Source organism: Trachypithecus francoisi, unplaced genomic scaffold, assembly GCF_009764315.1.
Source record: "Trachypithecus francoisi isolate TF-2019V2 unplaced genomic scaffold, Tfra_2.0 Lachesis_group0, whole genome shotgun sequence".
Classification (NCBI taxonomy): Eukaryota; Metazoa; Chordata; class Mammalia; order Primates; family Cercopithecidae; genus Trachypithecus; species Trachypithecus francoisi.
In genome coordinates, this window is record NW_022681453.1 from 50,873,809 (window position 1) to 50,900,930 (window position 27,122).

The 27,122-nt window shown below is 39.1% G+C and overlaps 1 protein-coding gene across 1 annotated transcript in view; it reads left to right on the plus strand.

The window, feature by feature from the left end:
• Nucleotides 1-7,066: 7,066 nt before the first annotated feature.
• GRM7 (glutamate metabotropic receptor 7) overlaps nucleotides 7,067-27,122 on the plus strand; it is a 774,864-nt gene continuing 754,808 nt past the window's right edge. Inside the window, exon 1 of the mRNA XM_033210519.1 lies at nucleotides 7,067-7,257. Coding sequence (XP_033066410.1) covers nucleotides 7,195-7,257 — 63 coding nt within the window. The 5' untranslated portion in view covers nucleotides 7,067-7,194. The remainder of the gene's footprint in view (nucleotides 7,258-27,122) is intronic.

Consider the following 27,122-nt stretch of genomic DNA (forward strand, 5'->3'; position numbering starts at 1 on the left):
GCTGAATTTTCTCATTGTGACAATGCCTGTCTCTGACCTAGAAGGAGTTATAGAGCTAATTGGCTGTGCAGCATTTATGCAGCATCCTGGTGCATCAGTAGAAATTGTCAAGAATGGCCTTCTTAGTTTGCTGTTGATTCAAACTCATCTTTTGTTTAGGACCTGGTTCTTAAGGAAATTATTTGGCATTCAAATCAAACACTCATAACTGATGGAAGAGTCTGATGACAATTCACATCATCCTAGGAGGCCTTTAGACACTTACTACACTGATTTGCTAAACGTGTTTACATTTAATTAAAGAAAACTCTCTTCAAGCAGGAGAAAGTTGCTGAGTGGGAAACTCAATTGTTTGGAAATTTGCATCTCTTCCAACAAACAAAAAGAAACAAAATTTAAATACCATCTTCTTAAAAGAAAATTGGTTTGCAAAGAAAGAAGAAAACTACTTGATGATGATTTTGTGTCCCTCTGAAATTCAAGTTTATATCTACAATTCCAAATGAAGTACTCAGTTGTTTTTACCTCATTTTGGGGCCAGAAGTGGCTCTCAGAGCCTGAGTAGACTCACACAATAACCTCCTCTGTGGTTTTATTCTTCCATTCCTCCTCTTGTTTCTCCTTCCTTCTTTCTTTCTTGGAATGAGCTTAGAGCCAGTGAACGAGACTCGAATTCTGTTTGTGCTGCATATTAATAGCACAAATTTAAAACACTCCACTCCTGTCAAACTCTGTTTTTTTTTTTTTAATCTGAAAAATGCAGGGGATAATGACTATCTCATAAAAATGTATGTGAGGCTTAGATGAAATAATGAATATAACAAGATCTTCTCCAAAAAGTTGACTCTTTATGATTAGAAACTAGTGACTTCCTTAAAGAAATAATTTCAAAATTATCAATTCTTGCTGTCATGGAGGCCTTTCTTTATCTCAAGACAAATAGATCTGCTTTATTCATTTAAGTTAGTTCCTACCAGTCTGTCCTCAGATATAAAACAACTGGTGCCTAAACTTCTTCTCATCTTTGCCTTGGATTTAGTAAGTTTTTTGTTGTTGTTGTTGTTGTTTGTTTTTTTCATATCACAGTGATAATAAGGATATCTGCATCACTGTATCTTCACATCAATACATTTTGAAAACATGTACTGAGTACATGTGCTAAATATTGCACTACTTAATATAATTAACTCCTGCAACTATAATACAAGAACTATTCATAAGCCCATTTTTAAAATGAGGAAATTGGAGTTTGTAGCACTGACCAAGGTCACACAGCTGGTAAGTGAGACTGAGTTTCAGTAAGAATAGGATTCTAATTAGTTTTCTATCCATTTTTTATGTATCTAAAAAATTATAAGGCTATGATATAAAGTAGACCAGTGGTTCTTCCATTTCTGGGGGACTCTTTCAAAATATAGATAGAAAGTCCTACTCCTATGAAATTCAGATTAACAAACATAATGGATTTGGAGGAGAGCCAGGAGGGAGGAAGGTTGTTAAGGGCCCAGGTCAACATACAGTTTTATTTGTCTGATTCTGTGCGCACTGCCTGCCTTCAGTTGTTAGAAATAGCTGTGACCTTTCGGATGCTTGTCTATTGGATAGTTATCACAGAAAGAGACCTTAACGAGGGTCCATTAGCCTCCAGGAGATCCTTGAGATGGGCTTTGGGAGTCTGAGAAAGCCCTGGAATTGAGTGCAATACATTGTAGTGGGTGAGTTTCTTTCACAGATTCTCAAATCAGACTCCAAAATGTTAAGACCCAAGAAGATACTCTGAAGTACATTTAGCAACTTTGATCTTTATCAAAAGCAACCTTTTCCTTAAATTGGGCATTAATAACAATTGGCTTTTCAGCTATACCTTCAAACTCAGACCTGTTAATATATTACAGGTATAACAAGAAAGCTGGAAATGTGCAGCTAAGGAGCAGAGTGTGGGCCAGTAGATAGAAAATTACTAAAAGGAAACATCACAGATAAAGGGAGATTCTGGGCCTGACCAGTGGCTCAGAACGGGCATGGTGGCTCACGCCTGTAATCCTAGCACTTTGGGAGGCCAAAGCGGGCGGATTGCCTGAGCTCTGGAGTTGGAACCCAGCCTGGGCAACATGGTGAAACCCCATGTCTACTAAAACTACAAAAAAAAAAACAAAAAACAAAAACAAATTAGCCAGGCATGGCAGCGTGTACCTGTAGTCCCAGCTACTCAGGAAGCCGGGGCACAAGAATTGCTTGAACCAGGGAGGCAGAGGTTGCAGTGAACCGAGATCACACTACTACACTCCAGTCTCCTTTTAGAGAGAGACTCCCTCTCTCTAAAAATAAGAGGGGGAGGGGGAGATTCTGGCTAAACTGATCTAATAGGATTCTTGCTGAAGGCAAGTCCAAGGTGATCAGACATTGCCTGGGGACAGTGAAAGATAAACAACCCAGTGAATTACTGAGGGTCATAAGACATAGAAGATGGGAGATCAAGGCTAAACTGATTTAGCAGGATTTTTGCTTAAGTAGGATAAGTTAGAGACAAACACAGAAACCTAAAAATCAGGGGTTAGTTGAGATGAGTGTTCAGAGGAGGCCGATGAGGATTTGGTCCAGGAGAGGATTTTTGTCACTTGCAGCATGGGGTGGAGAGCCAGAGTGTAGAAACCATCCTCCAAGGTTCAGTCCCTTTTGTGGTAAACTTTCTGGACAAGATCAGGGATAACTTGATACCACGGAACTGCCAGAAAATGGGAAAAAAGCAAACAAAGCTTTTTTCTCCTGTAGCATTGACCAGTCCGGAAAAGAATTGCAGAAGCAGAGTCAGGGGAAAGAGTAGGGACTTCCAGGTCCCTCAAAGTGCATGAGTTGAGAGCTAGCTTGAGAAATAGTGGATCCAGGCCAAGACGCTAGAGTCAGAATGCTTAAGTTTGTATCCTGGTTCCCCTCCTGGCTAACTCTACAACATATGAAGGTTTTGTCCTCTCATAGCCTTTGATCTCTTACCTGACAAAAATGCTGGGGGACAGGGGACAAAAATCATAACTAATTTTTTAAATTGTTATGTAAATTAAATGAGCTGACTCATATACACATCAGAATGGCACCTGGCACATACATTAATGTTACCAATAATAATGACAATCAATATTATTAATGTAGACATAAATTGAAACTTTATATGTAGAAGAGCTCTCTGTAAATAAAAGAAAATAACCTTTATTACCATCAGTGAATTGGTAAATCTCTGCCTTGATGTTCTTAATGCCAACTTTTATTTTTAATAACATTTTTAAGTTTATATGCTCATGTTTCACCAAATGCCTTAACTTTAAATGAGCGTTTTATGTCTTTGGTGGTATCTTACCATCAGGAGACGATTGTGGGGGCCATTTTTATTCTTTGCATGCATTTTTTATGCTCAGTTTAATGCAGAGAACAGAGCCAGAGTAATTATCTACTATTTTTCATTTACATAGCTATCACTCAATGCCAGTGGTTTTAGCAGTACAAAATCTGTTTTATCTGAAATGGAATCCATTTAATAACACCAAGAACTTATTCGTATAATTGACTAACAATTGAAAGCAAACCTGGGAACAGAAAGAGGCAGAGTTACCTATACTGAGAGCCATGTGTATGATAATGGAAGTCTCTTTTTTTCAGTCTTGAAGGATTAAAAAGAGATTTTAAAATGTTAAGTGAATTTGTAATAGAAACAGTGGGAGAGGTATCATTTTATGTTTGAGCTCCCACAAAAGCCTTAGGAAATAGCAAATCAGCCATTTGGGTTTAGGTGGTTCATTTTTATTCTGTTCTTTGTCTTGCAAATGAAGGTTCCTAGAAGAGAACGTTCTTCTAAAATAAAATAAGCTTTGGAATTAACCTCAGAAAGAGGTTAAACTGCTGAATCAGATTAACCCTGCCTTTGAGCTGTTTCTTGGGCTCCATTTTCTTTCCCTGTCACTAGAGTACCCTGATTCTTGGTTTTCTAGTTGGTACTTGGGAAAAGTCTCTTTCCCTAGAGATCAAATGTAATGAATGCCCAGGAGAATCCTGTACATAAGTGACACCAGCCAAGTAAAGAGGATAGGAAGGAGTGAGGATCCTAGTTCACTCAAGACAGCATGGTTTATCCGAAGGAGACAATCTTGGCTCTCAGCTCCAAATCCTTCCCTGATACTTTGGTTTTTAAAGCGCATTTGAAAACCTGGAAATCTTTTTTCAATTATGTAAAATCTTCGACTTTTAAAAACTGTTCTTTAGAATTTCAAACATATTTAAAAGCAGAAAACAGTGTTCAATGAAACCTCATATACCTATGATGGGGCTCAGGAAACCCTACCCCAAAATAGCCCTCATTGACATATTTAATATTTTAAACTGAAACCATTTGAGAAAAAGGCAAAAGCAGGAAGGCCTTTCTGACCTTCCCCCATCCTTGTCCCCTGAAGAGGTCCTAGAAACTAGGAAGACTTTTCTGACCTTTCCCTGGAGGACCATAGGACTCCTATTAAGTAAGAGGTGCCTTCCCAGAGAAAAGGAATGTCCTTAGCTCCAAAGATACAGAGACACAGACAAAGAAGAATCTGAGCAAACAGGCCTTGCTAAGTTTCCCCAGTTTATTTGTGTGTTTGTTTACTGAGACAGGTGCTCACTCTCTCACCCAGGTAGAGTGCAGTGTCACTATCAAAGCTTCCTGCAGCCTCAACCTTCTGGGCTCAAGTGATCATCCTATCTCAGCCCCTTGAGTAACTAGGACTGCAGGTGTGCATCACCATACCCAGCTAATTTGTTATCTTTTGTAGGGACAGAGTCTCTGTATGTTGTCCAGGCTAGTCTTGAACTTCTGGCTTTGAGCAATTTTCCCGCGTCTTCCTTCCAAAACGTTGGGATTACAGGTATGAGCAATGGCACCTGACCTTCCTGACACCCCCCCAGTTTTTTACCATTAGACCACACCTCTTTTGCCCTACCATATTTCTGGATGACAATCCATTCTTTATCAACCCTACCATTACAAAAAAATGTTCAGAAACAGTAAGAAAAAGAAACTTAAATAAATGTCCTTACAAAGGCCCCTGTGACATGTCAAAATTATATTGCAAAAAGCAACTGTGTATGCTCTTCTCTTGTTAATCTGTCATTTTTTATAAGGACCTTAGCCATGAGGTAAGGGTGTAAGACAAAATATTTTTTCTCCCCATCCCTCATCACCCAGCTTCAAAACTTGTTAACTCATGGTTTTTTCTGTCTCCCTCCTCTCCTCTGCCTTGATTGTTTTGAAGCAAACTCCAGATATCATATTATTTTATCCATAATAATTTCAGTAGATTTCTCTAAATGTCAGAGACTCTCTTCATGAAAAAACAATCAAAACACTGCATTTTTTAATTATTAAATTTTTAGTCAATGTTTACATTTTCTTAATGCTTTCATAATTTTCTTTAAGTACATATCTATTTCTCCCTTTATCTTCTCTCTTAAATACGAGTTTGCTTGAATTAAGATCCAAATAAACTAGTGTGGTGGTGCATGCCTGTGAGTGCCTGCAGGCCCAGTGACTCAGGAGGCTGAAGCAAGAGGATTGCTTGAGCCTAGGAGTTCTTCCAGTCTAGCCTGAGCAAAATAGTGAGAACCCTATCTCTTACAATTTTTTAAAAAATTCAGATAAAAGCAATTGCAATTGTTTGCTATATCTTTTGGGTCTTTTATTTTTAATCTATTAGTATGTCCTATGTTTTCTCATGTCTTTCTCTCTTTTTTTTTGGTAATTAATTTGTTAAAGAATCTGCATCATTTTGTGTATGTATTTTCACAATTTGGATTTTGCTTCTTCTAGTGTTAGCTGACGTATCTGCCCCTCCCTTGATTTGCAATATATAAAAACAATTAGATATAAAGGCTTAATTAATTCTGGTAGATTTTTTGGTGGGGGGCAAGAATATGTGTACAGCTGTCAGTGCTTTTGTATACTTCTATCTGGATGCATGTGGGCTGTGGATACCTGTCTTAAAGTAATGCTACCTCTACTGATGATCATTGTCTATTAATTTACTAGGGAATGAAAAACCAAACCAAAACAAATGTCTCTGGACAGCATCATCACAAGCTTATGACTCTACCCTAGACTTTCTTGCTTTGAGCCCGGGGGGGAGTAGGCAAAGTTTGATTCAGTGGCATTAAATCAGCAAAATTAGTAATATTTTATTTATTTATTCATTTTATTTATTTTTTAATAATTTTTTGAAACAGAGTTTTACTCTGTCACCCAGGCCAAAGTTCAGTGGTGCAATATCAGCTCACTGCAACCTCTGCCTCCAGAGTTCAAGGGATTCTTCTGCCTCGGCCTCAGAGAGTAGCTGGGATTACAGATGTGCACCACCATACTCGGCTAATTTTTGTATTTTTAGTAGGCTGGTCTTGAACTCCTGGCCTCAAGTGATTTGCCCACCTCAGCTTCCCAAAGTGCTGGGATTACAGATGTAAGCCACTGCACCTGGCCAAAATTAGCATATTTTGAAAATAATAACTAAGATTTCACTGTATTTACTGTGTTCTGCCTCAAGTCATTTGTCATTTATTGACTATGTATTTGTCTCCTTGATTGTAAATTTCTTAAGAATAGAGACTGTATCATGTTTCACCATTGTATCCCCAACATCTAGAAGCATCCGCTCAGATATTGTAGTGAGAGGTGAAGCCAGCTGAACTTCTGGGTCGGGTAGGGACTTGGAGAGCTTTTCTGTCTTACAAGAGGATTGTAAAATGCACCAATCACACTCTGTAGCTAGGATTGTAAAACGCACCAATCAGTGCTCTGTGGCTAGCTAGAGGTTTGTAAAATGCACCAATCAGTACTCTGTAAAAACGCACCAATCAGCACTCAATGGCCAGCTAGAGGTTTGTAAAGTGGACTAATCAGCACTCTGTAGAATGGACCAATCAGCACTCTGTAAAATGGACCAATCAATGCTTTGTAAAATGGACCAATCAGTGCACTGTAAAATGGACCAACCAGCAGGATGTGGGCGGGGACAAATAAGGGAATAAAAGCTGCCCCCACTCCCACAACAGTCAGCTGTGGCACCGTGCTTGGATGGGTTTCCTATGTGGTGGAAGCTTTGTTCTTTCATAGTAAATCTTGCTGCTGCTCACTGTTTGGGTCTCTGCCACCTTTAAGAGCTGTAACGCTGACAGCGAAGGTCCATGGCTTCATTCTTGAACTCAGCGAGACCAAGAGCACACGGGAAGGAACCAACTCCGGAAACAGTAGGATATCAATAGATACTTGATGGGTAGATGAATGAATGTGAGAGTGAATGAGTAATTTAATGAGTAAATGAATTAATACATGCTATGACAGATGTTGTGCTTTGAATCTTTTGGAGTTACAGAGATAAGTAAATAACACACTAGTTATCTCTTGCTGCATAACAAATTAACGCAAAAATTAGCAGCTTAAAACAATGAAAACTTACTGTCTCAGTTTCTACAGGCAAGAAATTAGGAGAAGCTTAACTAGCTGGTTCTGGCTTAAGGTTCATCAGGTGGCAGTTGAGATGTCTGCTGGGGTTGCCGTGATTTTCAGGCTTGAGTAGAGCAAGAGAATACATTTCCAACATTCCTCTTTCTTGTGGCTCCTGGCAGAAAGCACCCTTTCCCTGCCAGCTGTTCTTTGACAGGTGAACCGCTGCATAGGCATACTTGAGTGTCCTCACAACGTGGCTTCTCCCATTGTAAGTAATGTAAGAGAGAGCAAGGAGGCCAGAGTGCCTTTGATGACTGAGTCTCAGAAGTCATGCATCGTTACTCCTACCTTTCTGTGTTCATTAGAAATGAGTCACTAATTCCAGCCTACCCTCAATGGGAGGGTAGTCAGGCTACACCCTTTGAAGGGAGTTCTAAAGGATTTTTTGATACATTTTAAAACACCACAGGTAATAATTACCACAAAGTACAACAAAGACTACAGTAAAGAATTGTCCAAAGTTATTTTGCTGTAAATGGAATGCTACCGTAGAGGAATACGCAGTTTATTAAGGGTTTTAAAACCTGGGCTAAAATCCTGGCTAGCTCTATTAGCTAAACGCATGGCCTTAGGTAAATTATTTTCTGTCTTAGGGTCACATTTTTGACAACTGAAAAAGTGTTACCAAAACACCAGGAGGCCTGTCTAGGTTCCCTTGCTCACTGCACAGAAAACTAATTACTGAGACAATAAGTATTGCCAGAGAAGAAGGCTTTTTATTCGGGTGAAGTCACACACAGAGACAGGAGATCAGTTTCAAACCCGTCTTTCCCAGCTGACTGAAATTTGCGGTTTATATAACTACGGAAGGGATGTAGCTGCATGCGGGGAAGACAGAAAATGAGGAAGCAATCATGATGGATGAGGGGTCTGCCTCTTGCTGTCTGTGTGCTGTGATCTGGTGAGTTTCAGCAGCTCCTTGCCTGAGGAAGGAGCTCAGATAAGGCAAGTGTAAGTTGCAAATTGTAAGATTATGAAGGGTCATTTTCTTGTTTATTTAAAACACTGTCAATATTGGGTCTGTGGAACAGTTGGGCCAGTTTTAAAGGTAGAGGATTAAACTTGTCCATGATAGTAGTAATAATAAAATAAAACCACCTTTATTAAATATATGCTATAGCACCAACATTTGAAGTACAATATATGAAGTATTCATTTTAATCCTCATCATGGCCACTATGGTATTGTTTTAGAGACAAAAAAACTGAGACCTAAGGAGATTAACTTGCCCAGCATCACCCACTGGTGGCGACAGAATCTAGACTCTGGCAATTGTAATTTCATTTTATAGTTCAGTTTTAAACCCTTGCTCCTTAATTTGTTGTTTGGGGCTGGTAGCATGAGCATCACCTGGGAGCCTGGAGGGAAACTAGACTTAGGTCACACTCCAGGCCTGTTGAAGCAGAGTCTGTATTTTAACATGAGCCCCAGCTGATTCAGAGGCACTTAAAACCTGGGATCCATTGCTCTAATGAAACATGCTATTGCTGTCTCTAACGAGCCTTCCAGTCATAGAATAATTCTAAATTCTGTACATTGAATAGCCACGTGCAAGCTGTGCACATAAAAGACAAGGGAACTTTGGGCTCATTCATATAGTGAGATTGTTGGTGTTTCCACACCTCCCTTTTTTTGACAATTTTCAACAAAATTGAGAACCAGTCAGATTTTAAAAAGGAAACGGTTTTATTAATAATTATACTAATAAGCAATTAAGCTGGGCCACAAAGACAGAGATTTGGGAAAAGTTGTCTTCTCCACATGCAGAAGAAAACAAGTTTTATTGTTAAAGCTGAGAGAATATCATTAAGCTGTGAGCTGGGCAAGCGAGTCAATTTTGCTAATCAGTATTGAACAGAATAATGCAGAAACTGAGGTAAAGTTTATAGTCTTAGATGCTCGACAGCAAGTATGTAAAAATTAATGCTATGGCAATCATTTTTCATTAATAGATATATATTCCCAACTCTGATGTCGATAAGATGTGCTAATAATTTTCCACCTGCTGTGCATTATTATCACCTGGGAAGGTCTTAAACTATACTGACACCTGGGCCTAACCCCCTAGAGATCCTGATTTCATGGTACGCAGTGAAGCCCCATCCTCACAAGCTTTTAAAAAGCTGCCCATATGGCTCTCATTTACAACTGGAGTTGAGAACCACTGACCTAGAGAATTACTGTGAGCTATGGTTTGTCTTTGTACTTCTTGATTTCTCAGTTAATGTTAACTGAATGAGCATAGTGAAGATAAAATGAGACATTATATATATATAATCACCTGTTACCTATTGTCCTGGTAGACTTACTGGTTAGGTCCTTTAGTTCCAAGCACCTAATTACTTGTAAGCCAAATAAAAGGGAAAGATAATTTATTGCAAGAATGTATGCTATTCCATAAAGTTGAAAAAAACACTATCCAATAGAAATGTGAACCATTGATCTAATTTTAAATTTCTAGTAACCATGATAAGAAAAAAGGTACCAAGAAACAGGTGAAATTTTAATTTTAATAGTACATTTTATTTGAATATATCCTTATATTTAACATGTGTTCAATATAACAAATATTAAGAAGTACTGTATTTACATTCTTTTATTCATACGAAGTCTTTGAAATCCGGTGAATGCTTTGTTCACAGCACGATTAAATTCAGACTAGCCAATTTCATGCCAGTTTACTTTGGAAGTGATTCCAGAGATTTGGAATGAAGAGTAGAATTACAGAGAAGTGGGCAGAGATGTGTTCTCACATTGTCCACACCTGCAGGTGTCTGGTGTTTGACCCCATGGAACCTTCATAAGTATGTCTGAGAACATACCTAGGGATGAACAGAGAAACCTTTTATCTGTCACCCTTTGTGTAAAGGTGGCCTCACGGCCCTAACTGCCCCAAACTGCACTTTTTGGTTGCTCATTCTAAGGACCAAGCAAGTGCCATGGGGGACCCTTGTAGAGGCATCAAAGAAGTCTGAGGGTAGGAAGTGAATGGGGAAATGGTGCAGCCACAAATTTCGGAGGTGTTAACATGCACCTGAGGAAAGCTAGCCAGAGCAAAGAGGAAATACTTGCTGCTGCAGTGACTGGAATAGGAGTGGAACTGTGAGGATCTGAGTAGCACAAGAGATGTCCTATATACTAGGCAATGCCAATTCTCTAGGAAGCTAATAGCGTTGCTTAAAAAGTAAGTTTTGTGGGCCAGGCGCGGTGTCTCACGCCTATAATCTTAGCACTTTGGGAGGCTGAGGCTGGTGGATCACTTGAGGTCAGAAGTTCAAGACCAGCGTGGCCAATATGGTGAAACCCTGTCTCTACTAAAAATAACAAAAATTAGCAAGGCGTCATGGCGCATGCCTGTAATCCCAGCTACTTGGTAGGCTGAGGCAGGAGAATTGCTTGAACCCTAGAGGCGGAGGTTGCAGTGAGCTGAGACTGTGCCACTGCACTCCAGCCTCCCTCCCCAGAGGGAGACTCCATCTCAGGAAAAAAAAAAAAAGTTTTGTTTGTGAAAATGTATAGTTTCTTTATTGCATGAGTTGTCACAATTTTTTTGAAGACTTTACTTTTGAGAGCAATTTGGTTTCTCAGCAAAACACATGTACAGCCTCCCCCACTATCATCATCCCCCATCAGAGTCGCACAATGGATGAACCTGTGTCGACAAACCGTTATCACCCAAAGTCAATACGTTACGTTGGGGTTCGCTCTTGGTGTCATACATTCTATGGATTTGGACAAATGCATGATGATGTGTCTGCCATTGTAGTCTCATACAGAGTATTTTCACTGCTATAAAAATCCCCCATGCTCTGCCTATTCATCCCTCTCTCTCCTCTAACTCCGAGCAATCCTTGATCTTTTTACTGTCTTCGTAGCGTTGCCTTTTCCAGAATGTCATATAGTTGGAATCATACAGTATACAGCCCTTTCAGATTAGCTTCTTTCACTTAGTCATATGCATTTTCTTCCCACCTTTTAATATATTATCCTATAGGGCATTGGGAGATTTGCAAGGGTGAACTGTAACATGTAGTCTTGAAAATGTTTATTTGGGCCGGGCGCGGTGGCTCAAGCCTGTAATCCCAGCACTTTGGGAGGCCGAGACGGGCGGATCACGAGGTCAGGAGATCGAGACCATCCTGGCTAACACGGTGAAACCCCGTCTCTACTAAAAATACAAAAAAAAAAAACTAGCCGGGCGAGGTGGCGGGCGCCTGTAGTCCCAGCTACTCGGGAGGCTGAGGCAGGAGAATGGCGTAAACCCGGGAGGCGGAGCTTGCAGTGAGCTGAGATCCGGCCACTGCACTCCAGTCCGGGCGACAGAGCGAGACTCCGCCTCAAAAAAAAAAAAAAAAAGAAAATGTTTATTTGTTCAAGGGATACTTTCGGCGAGATATACCTTGTAAGACTTGTGTATCAGAATTTGGGAAGAGATGTGGTATATTATCGTTATGCAGTTCAAAGTGTTTTCTGTGGACTAGCAGCATCAGCATCAAAATGTAGAGTCACAGGCCTACCTCAGATTTACAGGGTGAGAATCTGCATTTTAACAAGATCCCTAGTGATTCATATGTACACCGATGTTTCAGAAGCCCTCCACTACACTGTAATGTATTCAATTAAGTTGTTTTTTTAAGATGCTCTGGTGATCATTATTTACTCTCTCTATATATTATTTAATATATATATATATATTTTTTTTTTTTTTGAGATGGAGTCGCACTCTGTCACCCAGTCTGAGTGCAGTGGCGTGATCTTGGCTCACTGCAACCTCCGCTTCCCAGGTTCAAGCAATTCTTCTGCCTCAGTCTCATCAGTAGCTGGGACTACAGGCACATGCTGCCACACCCAGCTAATTTTTGTATTTTTTTTTAGTAGAGATGGATTTCACAGTATGGGCCAGGATGGTATCAATATCTTGACCTCATGATCCTCCCGCCTCAGTATCCCAAAGTGCTGGGATTACAGGCATGAGCCTCTGAGCCTAGCCAAAATAGATTTTTTTCTAAAAGAATGTGCAAATCCCCCCATGCCCTGTAGGATACTACATTAAAAGGTGGGATGAAAATGCATATGACTAAGCAAAAGAAGCCAATCCGAAAGGGCTGTATACTGTATGATTCCACCTATGTGACGTTCTGGAAAAGGCAACGCTATGGAGACAGTAAAAAGATCAAGGATTGTTTAGAGTTAGAGGGGAGAGAGGGACAAATAGGCAGAGCATGGGGGATTTTTATAGCCATGAAAAGGTAAATCATAACCCAGATGTTCAATCAAATGCACAATAGCAGAACCTGCTATTTAGAGCAGTGTTTCTCAATCGTTCATCAAACATTGGGCTTCATTGTTAAAATGCAGATTCCTGGAGTCCAACCCATACCTACTGACATAATGTTTGAGAATCTGGGAGTCTTAATTTTATACAAGGTACCCACACAATTAGTGTACTTAATAAAGATTGAATTCCACAATTCAAAGGAATGTAATTGCAAAATCTGTTGCAGAAGACCGCCTTTTATAGGGTGACTACAACATTATAAATATCATCTTAGTAATATGTATATTTGCAATTTTAATTTGTGATTCATTTATGCATTTATTAAAATTTTTTAGAGTGCCTGCTATGCACAATCTTCTGCTTAGATACTGTGCAATTCATTATAAAATAAGATGCAGTCTCTTGTCTTAAGAATGCTCAGTCCACTTGACAGAATGTAGTTATAAGTCAGCTTGTTGACAGTCAAGTTACATAACGTAAAACAGTTGAGGAGGACATCCTTAACTATGACTGTACATAGGTTCTCTTAGGAAGGAAGTAGGCCAAATCCGTTTTTTAATATAATACATGTAAAGAAGTTAGATCACCTTAATAAACTCTGCCAGATGATGTTTCCTATACACATTATTTTTTTATTTTTTATTTTTTTTTTTGAGACGGAGTCTCGCTCTGTCGCCCGGGCTGGAATGCAGTGGCCGGATCTCAGCTCACTGCAAGCTCCGCCTCCTGGGTTTACGCCATTCTCCTGCCTCAGCCTCCCGAGTAGCTGGGACTACAGACGCCTGCCACCTCGCCCGGCTAGTTTTCTTTTGTATTTTTTAGTAGAGATGGGGTTTCACCGTGTTAGCCAGGATGGTCTCGATCTCCTGACCTCGTGATCCGCCCGTCTCGGCCTCCCAAAGTGCTGGGATTACAGGCTTGAGCCACCGCGCCCGGCCTATACACAGTATTTTTAATGATTCATGATACTTTATTGTTTTTGTGCTATTAAATATACTTTCTCTCTCCTCCCCAGCAAATGATGCGCCTTAAATTGATCAAGCCTTTATTTCCCTTGTGTGTTCCCAGTGACATTCAGGCAACATATATAAATGCAGTAATTGTTCAACTGACTCAAGTATGTGATCCTGTATATGCAGTAGAACCCTTTAATCTTCATGGAGCAGAAACAATTGATTTGAATTGATTCTATACCCTCCCCTCACCCTGCCCTAGGGTGAGAAAAGATGTAACTTGCTCATAACTGTCCACTTAATACATGGAAGAGAAGGTTACGTGAAAGAACTTTAAATTATACTGGACTTCGAGGGATTTAAGTGCTTTCCTCACCTAGAAAAGGTCACTTATGTGTAATTGCTAGAGGACTGTGAAACTGAACATCTACAAACTGTGGTTCATAATTTTCACATCTCAGTTCGCCCAGGACTCACTTGGGAAAAGAACATTTCTGATGAATGAACTAAAGAGGGAAACCCTACCTAGAATATCTTAGAGCAAACCTTGCCTTAAAAACGATACTAATAAAAACTAGTTTTTAATTGTGTAGTAGTCTTATCTTTGCTTCTTAATATGGTTAGCAGTGACCATTTATTGAATTATTAATGATCTTGTCTATAAATTAGGAATATTTATTCATGCTCCATTTATGCATTTGCTTATTTATCTGACATTTTCTGAATGTTTACTATGTACAAGACTCTGCTTAGCTACTGAGCAATTCATATAAAGTAAGATTTATGGCATTTATTATTTCAGTAGCACATAGCATCGCTTGACACTTGGTGTGAAAGTGTTGTCTAATGCGTTACTAAGGGCTTTTTCATATAGAAATAAGTTACACCCAGTATGAACTGCATAATCAACAAAAGATGATATAAAAGAATACTATAAAGTAGACATACAAAAATATATGCACTCTAGGCCGGGGACAGTGGCTCACACCTATAATGCCAGCACTGTGGGAGCTGAGTTGGGAGAATTGCTTGAGTCCAGGAGTTTGAGACTAGCCTGTACAACATGGTGATACCCAGTCTCTACAAAAAATACAAAAATTAACTGGGTGTGGTGGTGCGCACCTGTAGTTCCAGCTACTCAGGAGCTGAGCTGGGATGATTGCTTGAGCCTGGGAGTTGGAGGTTGCAGCGAGCTGAGATTGTGCCACTGCACCCCAGCTAGGTGACAGAGTGAGACTCTGTTTCAGAAAAAAAAAAAAAATATATATACACACACACACACACACACACACACCCTAGTGGTCAATGGTATCTCCATATAGTGTCTATGTATATCCACCTCAGGGAGCTTCAGTCTTTCTGCCTCAGTAGCAGCCAGTACTGACTAACTCATAGGGTATAGAGGCCCCCTATGTACAGCCTACAGTACTTCTAGCACCCCTCAAAATATTTTAATTTCTTTTAAAATCAGCAAAAACCTGATCTTTTAGTTTCGATAAAATGTTTAAATATAGATATTAATAGGTACATTTTTATATTTATACTTTTATAAATGCATTGTAAATGCAACTGTCAAATGTAATTTTTAACTTTTTTTATGGAAGAAGAGGCCCATGAAAGCAAAAGTGTCTTGAGCCCACGATGGTCCTCTTATAGCCAGGGCATCAAAAACGGGGGTCTTCTTGGTCTCTGTTGTAGGGGTGAAGGAAAACTTCCCCTTTGTCCTATGAAGGTTTGCTGAAAAATCCGCTGGCAAAAGGCAGATTCATAGGAGAAAAAGCATACAAAATGGATTAATGTACATGGAGGGAGCGGTCAGAGTAATTATACAATAACCCAGTGTGTTTTAGAAGGTAGCTTATATACCCTTTTTCATAGGGAAGAGTGGAGATGGAGAGTGTAGAAAATTCTTTTAGGGGCAGTAAGTAATGAGAGAGAATGGATGAACATGGGAGGTGGGAGGCAGATATCATGGGAAGGTGAAGGGTGGAGTCCCATAGGAGCAAAAGTTGTCTCATTATGCAGGTAGAGTCCTCCAGGTCATCTCTTGTAGTTGCCCTCAGAAAAATAAATGAAAAGTCTGTGTGGGCATGATGACTAATCCTAGTCTCTTCTCTAGTGATTGATCTTTCCTGGTTGTTTGATGAGATCCCAAGGGAAGAGATCTTAAGACAATTGCATTTCCTTTGGAAAGAAGCTTTGCTGGTCAGATAAAAAGAATTCCAGAGAGTCCCTTGTGATGCTTCTGGAAAGATCAGAGAGTCAGGTAGAGGGGAATAGGTCAGAAAGAGACTTGGTTCTGAGGCTTATTTCTTAAAGCCTTTTGATTTTCAAAGGCACTTAGCATGCCCAGGTGCCTTATGTGGGGGCATCATTTTCTGTGCCCCAACATAAGGGGCACTCACTGTGTGAGTCTTCTACGACTGCAGTAACAAAGTACCACATACTGGTAGCTTACAACAATGGAAGTTTATTTCCTTACAGTTCTGGAAGTTAAAAGTCCAAATTCAAGGAGTAAACCATGCTGGTTCCTTGAGGGAGGGTCAGCTTTCTGGGATGGCCAGAGACCCTTGGTGTTCCTGGGCTTGCACCTGTACCTTTGCAGTCCTGCCTGTCATCACACAGTGTTCTCTGTCTCTAAAGACCCATCTTGATTACCTCTGTAAAGACCCTATTTCCAAGTAAGATCACATTCACAGGTCCTGGGGCTTAAGATTTCAACTTGGAGTTGGGGGGACATCATGCAATTTACAACAGATTGTTTACGTAAGGTCATCAGGAGAGGACTAAACAAAGTGTGATGGCATGGAACTATCACTCTTGAGGGCAGATAACACGCGATGCTAATGCAAGTTTTCCTAGGTGGGTGATGGAGACCAGGCCTGTTCTCTCCAGGCAGGCTCTGAAATCTTACGGAAGAGGCACAAACCAGGGCAACACACCCACTCCCTTACAGGACAACTCCATTCAAGTGGCTCCGTTAACTTCTCTTTCTCTTCCAGTCTCCTCAGTTTTGGGGAAATCTCATCTCCCGCCTTGTTTCTTGCAGGCAGCATTTCTTGCAGGCAGCGGTGGTTTCTCTTCAAATCCTCCTTTCATCTTATTTACAACAGACCTATTTAACTCAAAGCCAGAATCTTTAGTAACAGAAAAACTCATTTCCTCTTATCTAGGTCAGGGAAGACTTAATGCGTAAACCTTCCGCAAGAGGGAGGGGTGATACATGCCATCCCACTATGCAGTGAAGGAAAGGAAATCAGACCAAACCCAGTCAAACCAACCGCACCAAAGGCAGTTGCTACATCCAAGTGAGGCAAATGGATGACGTATACTTTGAATTAGTATCATGCCATAGAGGAAAGAAAAGTTAATTTTCCAGGATGAAAAATGGTAAACATAGTAGGAGGTGGTGTTTGAACTGGGCCTTCAGGAGCAAATAGAAGATTGCTGGGCACAGAGAGGTAACTGCTGGGGCAGGTGCGTGAGGAGAGCCTTCCAGGCAGACTGCAGCATGCATGGAGATGCCAAGTGTGACAACACATGACTTGGTCACAAAAGTGCAGTCTAGTGTAGCTATAGGACTAGGGTGCGTGGGACAGCAGAACAAGAGTTGAGCCTAGAAGGGACTGTTTGTTAGATATCATTTTCCTGTAACTCTATACAAGGGCTTACTGAAAGTCTTCTCTTAGAACTGTCTCTGGCCCAGAAAACTCACCAGGTTAAATTGATACTATAATGCAGATTTTTCACAGGTGGAAGTAGGAGCCTATTAGTTTTCTATGATTTGTAACAAATCACCACAACCTTAGTGGCTTAAAACGACGTAAATGTATTATCTCACTGGAGGTTAGAAGTTGAAATGGATCTCATTGTGCTAAATCAACATGTTGGCAGGGCAGTGTTTCAATCTGGACACTCTAGAGGAGAATCTGTTTTCTTGCCCTTCTCAAGTTTTAGAGACTGCTCCATTCCTTAGCTCATGGGCCCCCGTTTGTCATCCAAACCAGCAATGGATGGTTCATTCTTCCTCTCTTTGCATCACTCAGACACTCTCTCCTGCCTCACTTTTCCACTTAAGGGAATCCGTACTATTTCACTGAGTCCAGCTGCATCATCTAGAATATTCTCTCCATCTCAAAGTGAGCTAAGTAGCAATCTTGCCTCCACCTATACCTAGTTCTCCCTTGCCATATAATGAACAAACTCATGGGTTCCAGGAATTAGGGTGTGGACATTTCTGGGGATGAAGCATTACTCTGTCTGCCAGGAAGAGACAGTGAAATAGAGACTTCAGGCCAATGCATATCTGCCATGTGAAGACATTAAGGGGTAGTTTGTTTTAGGATTTAATAGATAGTGTGAGTAGGTGACTATAGAAATTTCATTATACAGATCTGGGAACAGATCTGCAGAAGTGTCTTCAAAGTATAACTTCTCAGCTTTCCCAGAATTCTTCTCAGTCATCTCTGTAAAGGCTGGGACATCAAATCCCTGAGCCATGCATGCAGACATGTGCAGGTTTTTAAAGAACAGGATTATTGGTGCATTCCTCTGCCCTATCTTTCTTGTCTTCCCTGGTATTTTCCGTTGATAGCCTTCTGACATGTGTGTTTTGCTTTGCCTACATCTTACTCTAACATTGGCTTCCTGTGTTCTTTTAGAAGCCTCATTACCCAAAGATCTCAGAGGGGACTAGCGAGTGACCACAATTGAGAGAATGGCACTGGCAGCATCTTTATTCAAAAGGTAAATTCCACTGTGCATGGGGAGCTACCATTTAGTTACAAGTAGTAGGAGTGTCTGGCATCAGAAATAATGCACCAATATATTTATAGCCTTTATAGCTCATGACACCTACCCAGCAAAGCCATACATGGCTAATAGAATGCAGCTAGGTGACTACCTGTGACTGTCATCCCCCAACACCCCCGACAGTGACCCAATTGCAGCTTCTCAGAGCCAATCACTTAATTTACATCTTAAGCAAGAGGTTCAGGGAAGAGGAGTGGATTGTGGCAGTGTCATACCAGTCATATTGGAGAGCATGGTGGGACCTGACATAACCCAGCGGTTTTGGAACGATGACTCATGCAGCCTCACTGTCTAGGACAAACTGGGTTGTACCTTAGGCAGCAGCCAAGGTTGTTAATGATCGGTGCCACCTACAAGTTGTCCAGCACCCTGTGGGCACTAGGACCAGTAGTAAGGATTCTGCTCAACAGATCTATGCTGTTTAGAAGAAATGCCATCGTATGAATAGCTTTCATCATCACATTCAAGGGAGAATGACCAAATCGTTAATAAAATGCTTCTATGAGGTCTCCATCACTTACTCTTGGTTATAAATGCTGCGGGGATAAGAGAATTTGCCGTGTTGAAGATTCAAGGACTTTTCAATCCCTGGGAGTTTTCTCTGCTATGTTTGTAAAAAGAGGATTAAATTTGTCTTTAATAAAGCACTATGGAATACTTATCATCACGGCACCAACATAAAAGAGAAACATCTTCGTGGCACACGAGAGAGGGGAAAAATGCTCAATTATGTAAATACGTGCCCAGAAATCTTACCCGTGTAAGAATAATATCTGATGATGTCAACTCAATTTTTCTACAGTCTTAGGTTCTTTCTTACTCTTCACTCTGCTAGTGTAAATACCTAATGTAATGACTGACAATAAAACAGTTGTTGAGCCATTTCTCCCTGACTGTATCACACCAGAAAATATGGGGTTTTAGTGCAGTAATTCTGGACTGAATTTCAAAGCTACCCAAATTAACATATTTGACCACAGTGACCTTTCCATCTTGATTTTCTTCTGTTCCATTACCAAATTTCTGGCACTGGCCAATCAACTCATCTTCTCTCATCTCTTGAGCTTTCGAGCCTCATTGCTTTGGTTCATGCCATCCTCTTGCCCTAAAATGCCCTCCCCACTGTGTTCTGCCTGTATAGATCACATAGCTTTCAAGGGTCACCACAAATTCCACCTCTTATTGAAGTAATTCTTGACACCTGTCTTCTTGTGGCAAGTTTTTAATCTCTGAAACTCGCAACACTTCATATCCAGTCTTTTTCCAGGTACTTACATCCTGCTTTCAACCTCTTTTGTATTGTTAGCTGTTGCTAGGGATCACAAACTGCTGGCTCACAGAATAAACCTATCTCAGACGTTTTGAGGCATCCCATGCAGGACTGTAAAATTAGAATATCTTAAAAATCTAAACATCTAGACCTTTGAAAGATGACAACAGCTAGCAAAATTGTGCGTATGATTAATGGAGCAACAATTGGCTAAAACTGAGTAGTAGCCATTTCTATATTTAGGAAATATATTCTGCAGTTTGCTAACAATCTCATTGTACCTTTTGATTACATCCAACGAGCTTTACTCATATATGCCATTTTGTTACTGTTTCTCGGGGGACACTGCAATTACTTACAAATTTGCCTTTACCTTTTTTGTTTTACTTCTTAGTTTTGCCTCTCTTCTGCTGGCTCTCCATATGTATGCTGGAATGATCTTAAATAAAGAAGACAAGAAGGGCAAAAAACCTTTATAAGAGGTTTTTGTCACTTCATTGGTTAAAACTCTCTAAATATTTTTTCTTGAATTTAGAGAAATTACATATTTCTATGTTAGCCTCCCTCACCTGAGACTTCTCTCCCAGTTATGTGTTGTGTTTCAACCATTGTTCTTTTTCTTGATCATGACAAGTTTTCCACTCTTTAGTCATTCATTTTTTTTGTTAGACATTAGTTTTCTTTCTGAATCTTCATGTGGATAGTTCTTTCCATCATTTAGGTCTTAGGACTTATTTGACCACCCCATATAAAATCGCCAGATACTTAGACTCAAAAAATGTTTTTTGTCCCATCAGCCTAATTGCATACCTAATGTAATGACTGATAGTAAATCTTGTTTTCTTCTACTGCTTATCTAACATGATTCTATTTATGTATTTGACTACCTGTTTTTCCTATTTCCTTCCACTAGAGTGGAAGCTCCACGATGGCAGAAACATTCTTTTTCACCAGTTTCCCAGTGCTTAGCCTGGTGCAGAACAACCCTAAGTGGACATGTACAAAGTCAGCTTACTATTTAATAAATGTGTGCATCTCCCTGACTCTTGGTTTATAATGTCATATAATAGACATTTGTACTTTTTCTGCCCAATGAGTTTATAAGCATGTTGTAAATCAATACCTGGATTTGCACATTTAAATAAACCCATTTACAGTACAAAACAGTTAGCTTTTTATAGGTGTATAGTAGAGATCTGACAGTATCTTTATTAGATGGTTCAAGAGTGGATTTAAAAAGCCAGGATAAGGGAATCTGTGTGCTGGTTTTTAAACTTTCAGGTAATAATAACCTTGGCTCAAAAACAGGAAATCTAAACTCACTTCTAGTCAAGATACAATAACCAATACCAGATTTATCCTCTTGCCTAAAACTGTCATTTTTTAAAAAACAGATAAAATATGTGAAACAATGATTTTCAGTACACTGGATATCAGGCAATTAAGGACGTAAGTTTCTGAGGGATGGGAAACAGTGTGATCCCTATGATTCTGTGAGTTTACTACACAAATAAATGCATGAAAAGATGACCAAAATGTTCAGTCACTAGGAAATAATTAAAACTACCCTGAAATACCACTACAGACCTATTAGAATTGCTGAAATAAAAAGACTGACCACACCAAGTGTTTACATTGACACAAACAAATTAAGATGTGCTAAGAAAAATGTATAATACAACCACTTTAGAAAACAGCTTGACAGTTCCTTTGAAGGGAGACATTTTGGAAAAACTGGAACCCTGTGCGCTGCTGGTGGGAATGTAAAATGGTACAGCTGCTGTGGAAAACTGTGTTGGTTCCTCTAAAAGTAAACATCAAATTACCACATGATTAGGGTTGGGCACGGTGGTGGCTCACGCCTATAATCCCAGTATTTTGGGAGGCCAAGGAGGGCGGATCACCTGAGTTTGGGAGTTCAAGACAAGCCTGGCCAACATGGTGAAACCCTGTCTCAACTAAAAATATAAAAATTAGTTTGTTGTGGTGGCACACGCTTGTAATTCTAGCTACTTGGGAGGCTGAGGCTTGAACCTGGGAGGCAGAGGTTGCAGTGAGCTGGGATCTCGCCATTGCACTCCAGCCTGGGTGACAGTGAGACTCTGTCTCAAAAAAAAAAAAAAAGAAAAGAAAAAACCAAAACAAAAAACCATGATTAAGCAGTTACACTTCTGGGTACATATCCAAAAAATTGACGGCAGGGACTCAAGCAGGTATTTGTACAACAGTGTTGATAGCAGCAATACTCACAATAGTCAAGGGATGAAAACAATAAAAATGTCAATTGATGGATAGACAAAATGTGTTCTATGGAATGAAATATTCTTCAGTCTAAAAAGGAATGAAATTCAGAGACATACTACAACACAAATGAACCTTGAAATACCCTGCAAAGGGAAATAGCCAGTTACAAAAGGACAAATGTTGTATGATTCCACTTATATGTAATACCTAGAGTGGTCAAATTCATAGTGACAGAAAGTTGAATGATAGTTGCCAGAGGCTGGAGGTAGGGAGAGAGGAATGAGGAGTTATTTTTAATGAGCACAGCATTTCAGTTCAGGAAGATGAAAAAGTTATGTGGATAGATGCTGTGATGGTTACACAATAGTGCTAACATGCTTAATATTACTGAACTATACTCTTTAAGGGATTACAGTTATAAATGTTATATATATTTTACTGCAATTAGAAAACATACCTTTACATATAATGATATCTAAGCATTCATTCCACTTCTAGCTTTTTATCCTAGAGGAAAGAAAGTATTCATGTAAACAAAAACTTACACACAAATGTTCATAGCAGTTTTACTTACAGTAGCCAAATACTGGAGACAATCGAAATATCCACCAGCGGGTAAATGAATAAACATATGGTGGTATGTCTATAGATAAAATATACCCAGCAATGAAAAAGAATGAACTTTCAAGGCAAGCATCAGCATTGAGGAATATTAAGATAATAATACTGAATGAAAAATACATATGAAAAAGGAGTATACTCTATCATGCCATTTCTATAAAACTTTAGAAAATGAAATCTAATCTATAGTGACAGAAAGCAGATTGATGGTGGCTTGTGGGTTTGTATGTGTGTGTCAGAAGGTTGCAGGAAATGATGATGTAAGACATGGTGGGATGTGAGTATTCCAAAGAGCCCCTAGAAACCTTTGGGGGTGGGAGATATATTCATTATCTTGATTTTGGTGATTTTCTCACAGATATACATATAAATCAAAATTCACTGAATTGAATAGTTTAAATATGTGAAGTTTGTTGGATTTCAATTATACCTGAGTAACAGTTTTTAAAAACTAACACGGTACCAATGTAACAATGTAAGGATAGGCTGGCCTTCTGATCCAAAAGCTGTTATTTATGAAGGGCACAATCTGAGACCTGGCTCGTTATTCGCAGTAATTTGATCAAATGGATCCTGGAAATCACTGGCTTTAGGAGATAGAATGCATTTATTTGGTGTCCATGTATCTTAATGAAAATGAATGATAATGATTTGGAATTTAATGGATTCCTTGCAGTCTTATTGAAATGTAATAGAAAATTATATAGGATAACTTTTCATTTAAATTATCTGAATGAATAATTAATATATCTGTCATAAAATTGTCTAACATCTATTATTCAAAAGCAAATGATTCAAAATTAAGTTTACTAAAACTCTGGCTCTCTTGAAGTGTAATGTTAAAGCATTCTCCTGTCTTGTTCCTTCTTAGACAAATCTTGGAATAGCTGAAAGAATAAAGTATGTGCTCTACTTATTGAAAAAATATGTTTGTAGCAAGAAATACTTTGACAATTGTATAAGTCATATTCATAAACACTGTCACATTATTCCTTAGGTAGAAAAAAAGTGTGAAATAAATACTGCCCTCCTCATTTTACAAATATAAAGCTTTCAGTATTTGCCAATTACAACTCAGGATAAAATCCAGTCACTTCATCTCATGCCTTTCTCTCCTTGTTTTATACTCAGTATGTTTGCTGTCTACATCAAAATGTCTACACCTACAATCAAAATGCTAAGTCTCTTCACACCTAAAATTCCCTTGAAATTATCTTTTGTAGGCTTAGGGTTCATTTCCCTTGATTTAGTTCAGATGCTGCCTTCATGTCCCCCACAGTGACCTTCCTTGAATCTCATTAAAACCTGGCCTGCAAATACTTTTTCATGATGTTACTCCAGATACATTTTTTTATTACACTTGTCATTGCTACTATTGTGTGCTGATGATATGTTCAGATGTTAATAACATATTCATAGATGACTTTATTTGTGTAATTTCTGTGTGCCATGTAGAACGTATGCTGTGATTTGATTTTGTTCACTACTTTGTCCCCCCTATGTAGCACAAGGCCAAGCACAAACAGGCATTTAGTAAATATATATGAAAACAAATCACACCAACACAGAGAACTTAGTGACTTGGCCAAGAAAACTCAACTATGAATGCTAACACAGTCTTCTGACCTGTGCCCTATTCATTAACCTACCTGTCCTCTAACATTGATCAGGCATTAAGGGAAATGACAGTCAATGCTTTTATGTCCAAGGGAAGGATTTGTAGATTAATATTACATTTGAAGTGCCTAATATCCTAAAACATGTCAAAGACATCTCACATAGATATCAACCACTATGGAAGTTAATTTGGTAAGCCAGCTTGTGGAACAATATGCTGTCATACTTTAAGTGATGATTTTGCTATCTAAAATGTATGTAAGCCTTCTGCTGGAGAGGAATGTAGAATCTATACTTCTTCCCCAAATGCATAACTGATTAAGTAGCTGTGGGAAAGTGTGGCTTTCAGCCCAAACTGTTCTTATAAGCTCTGAAATGTATCCTGTGAGTTATTTGGCTAGATGTAAGAAATATAGGTAGACAACTTTATATTTAACTCCAATTTCATAAGGTTATGTGAGAATTAAAGGAAATAATACATAAAAAGCACTTAGGAGCGTAGGACCTAATACGTGTCCAGTAAATGTTAGTTGTTGTTGTTGTTTTTGTGCTTAGGAGAAAATCAGCCAGAAGTGTACTTGGAGACAGATCCTCTTTTCACATCAAGCAAAGATGATTTCCCCAACCATGTTTTGCGTCTAATTTCTCAGGGTATTTTTTTTTTTTTTTTTTTTCCAGATAGGGTCTAATAAGTCTTTAGGGTCTCAAATTGCTGGAAGATACTATGGCATGAGTTTGTCATAGGAAGTGACTAGTAAAACAATACACACAATGATAATACACAAATAAGAAAAGTACATTAATTTTTACTCAGACCATAGATTATGGGAGGGAAGGGGATTCTTTGACAATCTTCTAGTTCTAGTTCATTCTCTAACTTCTCAAGGAAATTAGAATCTACTGTGTAACATATTCCAAGACACCAGTTGAGTCAAAGACAAACCTGGGATTAGAATTTAGACTTCTGACCTCTTATTCCAGGAGCCTTTCTAATGTCCTTTAACTTACCCAATTCTGTGGTTTATTAGTTCTCAAGGACTGCCATAACAAATCACCAAAAACTGAGTGGAACTGTATTTTCTGTAAATTCTTGAGGCTGGAAGTCTGAAATCAAGTCACCAATAGGGATGGGTCCTTTGGAGGCTCTCAAGGAGAATTTGTTTCATACCTTTCCTTGGCTTCTGGAGGTTGCCACAGTCTTTGGTGTTCCTTGATTTGTAAATGCATCACTCCACTTTCTGCCTCTGTCTTCACTTCACTTTCACCTTTCAGTGTGTCTATATATCTGTGTCTTCTCTTTTAAGGACAGCAGTGCTTGAATTTAAGGCCCACCTTAGTTTAGTATAACCTCATCATAACTGATTATATCTGCAAAGACCCAATTTTCAAGTAGGGTCACAGTCCAAATGGAGTCCAAATGGAGTCCAATGGTGGACATGAATTCGGGATTATGCTATTCAACTCACAATATATAGAAAAGTATTTTGATTTATTAAAATATAATATGAAAAACCTAAAATCAAGTTTTCTCTGTTTTGTGTTGCTATTAAGGGATAAACATCAAAAACAACATTTATAAAAACACGTTCAAAATATAACTGTAAAACTTCTTCTCATGCTCAACATATATATTCCCAAGTTTATTCTTCTTGAAACCTGCTTCCTTCCAAACCTAGCCACTTACAAAATGTTTATGAAAGGTGTTTTCCCCCTAAAGCTGCAAGTGGCCTTCTTATGGTCAAACTAATTTCTTCTTACTTTCCCAAGTCTCTTAGTCTCCTTTCTCTATGCCTAAAAAACAATAAGTAGAATAGGGTGGCTAACCATCCCAGTTTGAACAGGATGTCTTGACTTTATCATTCAAAATCCCACATCCTGGGAAACTCCCCAATCCCAGGAAACTGGGGACAGTTGATCACCCTAGTAGAGGGTCTCAGGGGAAAGTGACTCAAGGGTATGAAAGTGAAGAAGAGGACTAAGTAGTATTCATTTGCTGATTTATTATGATTCTGGGATTCTTTCCTTCTGGGAATTGCCTTATGTTACAGGTACAATAGAACATTGGTTCTAATATTGAAGTGCAATTCTCTGCAGCTGTGCCTAAGCACCAATTACAGGTCTTGTGGTATGAATCTTTCATTTAATGGCCATCATGGATCTGATTATAGACACCTTTCAAAGCTGAAGAGCCATACAAAGAATATAGAAACTGGTCAAGAGTAGGCTAAGGGAAAAAATATCCTCTGGGTAAGATTATACTAGGTTCCTTGAATGATCTCATTCCATCATTAATCTTTCGTTCCTAAATTGCTCTCATCGCCCAAGTGACTTTAAACATTTTGAGGAAACACAGCTTTTCTGATCCCATCCCCAGAAGTGTAATAGGTCTCTGATGGGGATTAAAAAATCTGTGTTTATCAGAAGCTACCCCAGGTGATTCTGATAATTAACCAACTTTGGGAGGAACAGTTTTAAACTACTGAAATATTTGGGCTATATCTGAATTATCAGAAAGAACCACTCCTCCCAAAGCATTTACTAGAGGGTAACTCCCACCAATAGAAGTATTGCTACTTGATTTACAGCTACCTTATGATAAAGCAATTTCATACCTATGTTTGTGTATATATACATACATACATATATACATGTACACACATACATGTGAACTTCATTATTACTTTTTTCCAGACTGTAGTAGTCATGTAATTTGAGAACTATAAGTCATATCAAAAATTATGATTTTTTCTCAGCTTTGGCAAGCATAGACTCAGGAAACAAGAACAGATATTTGTGATAAAGATCAGTAAG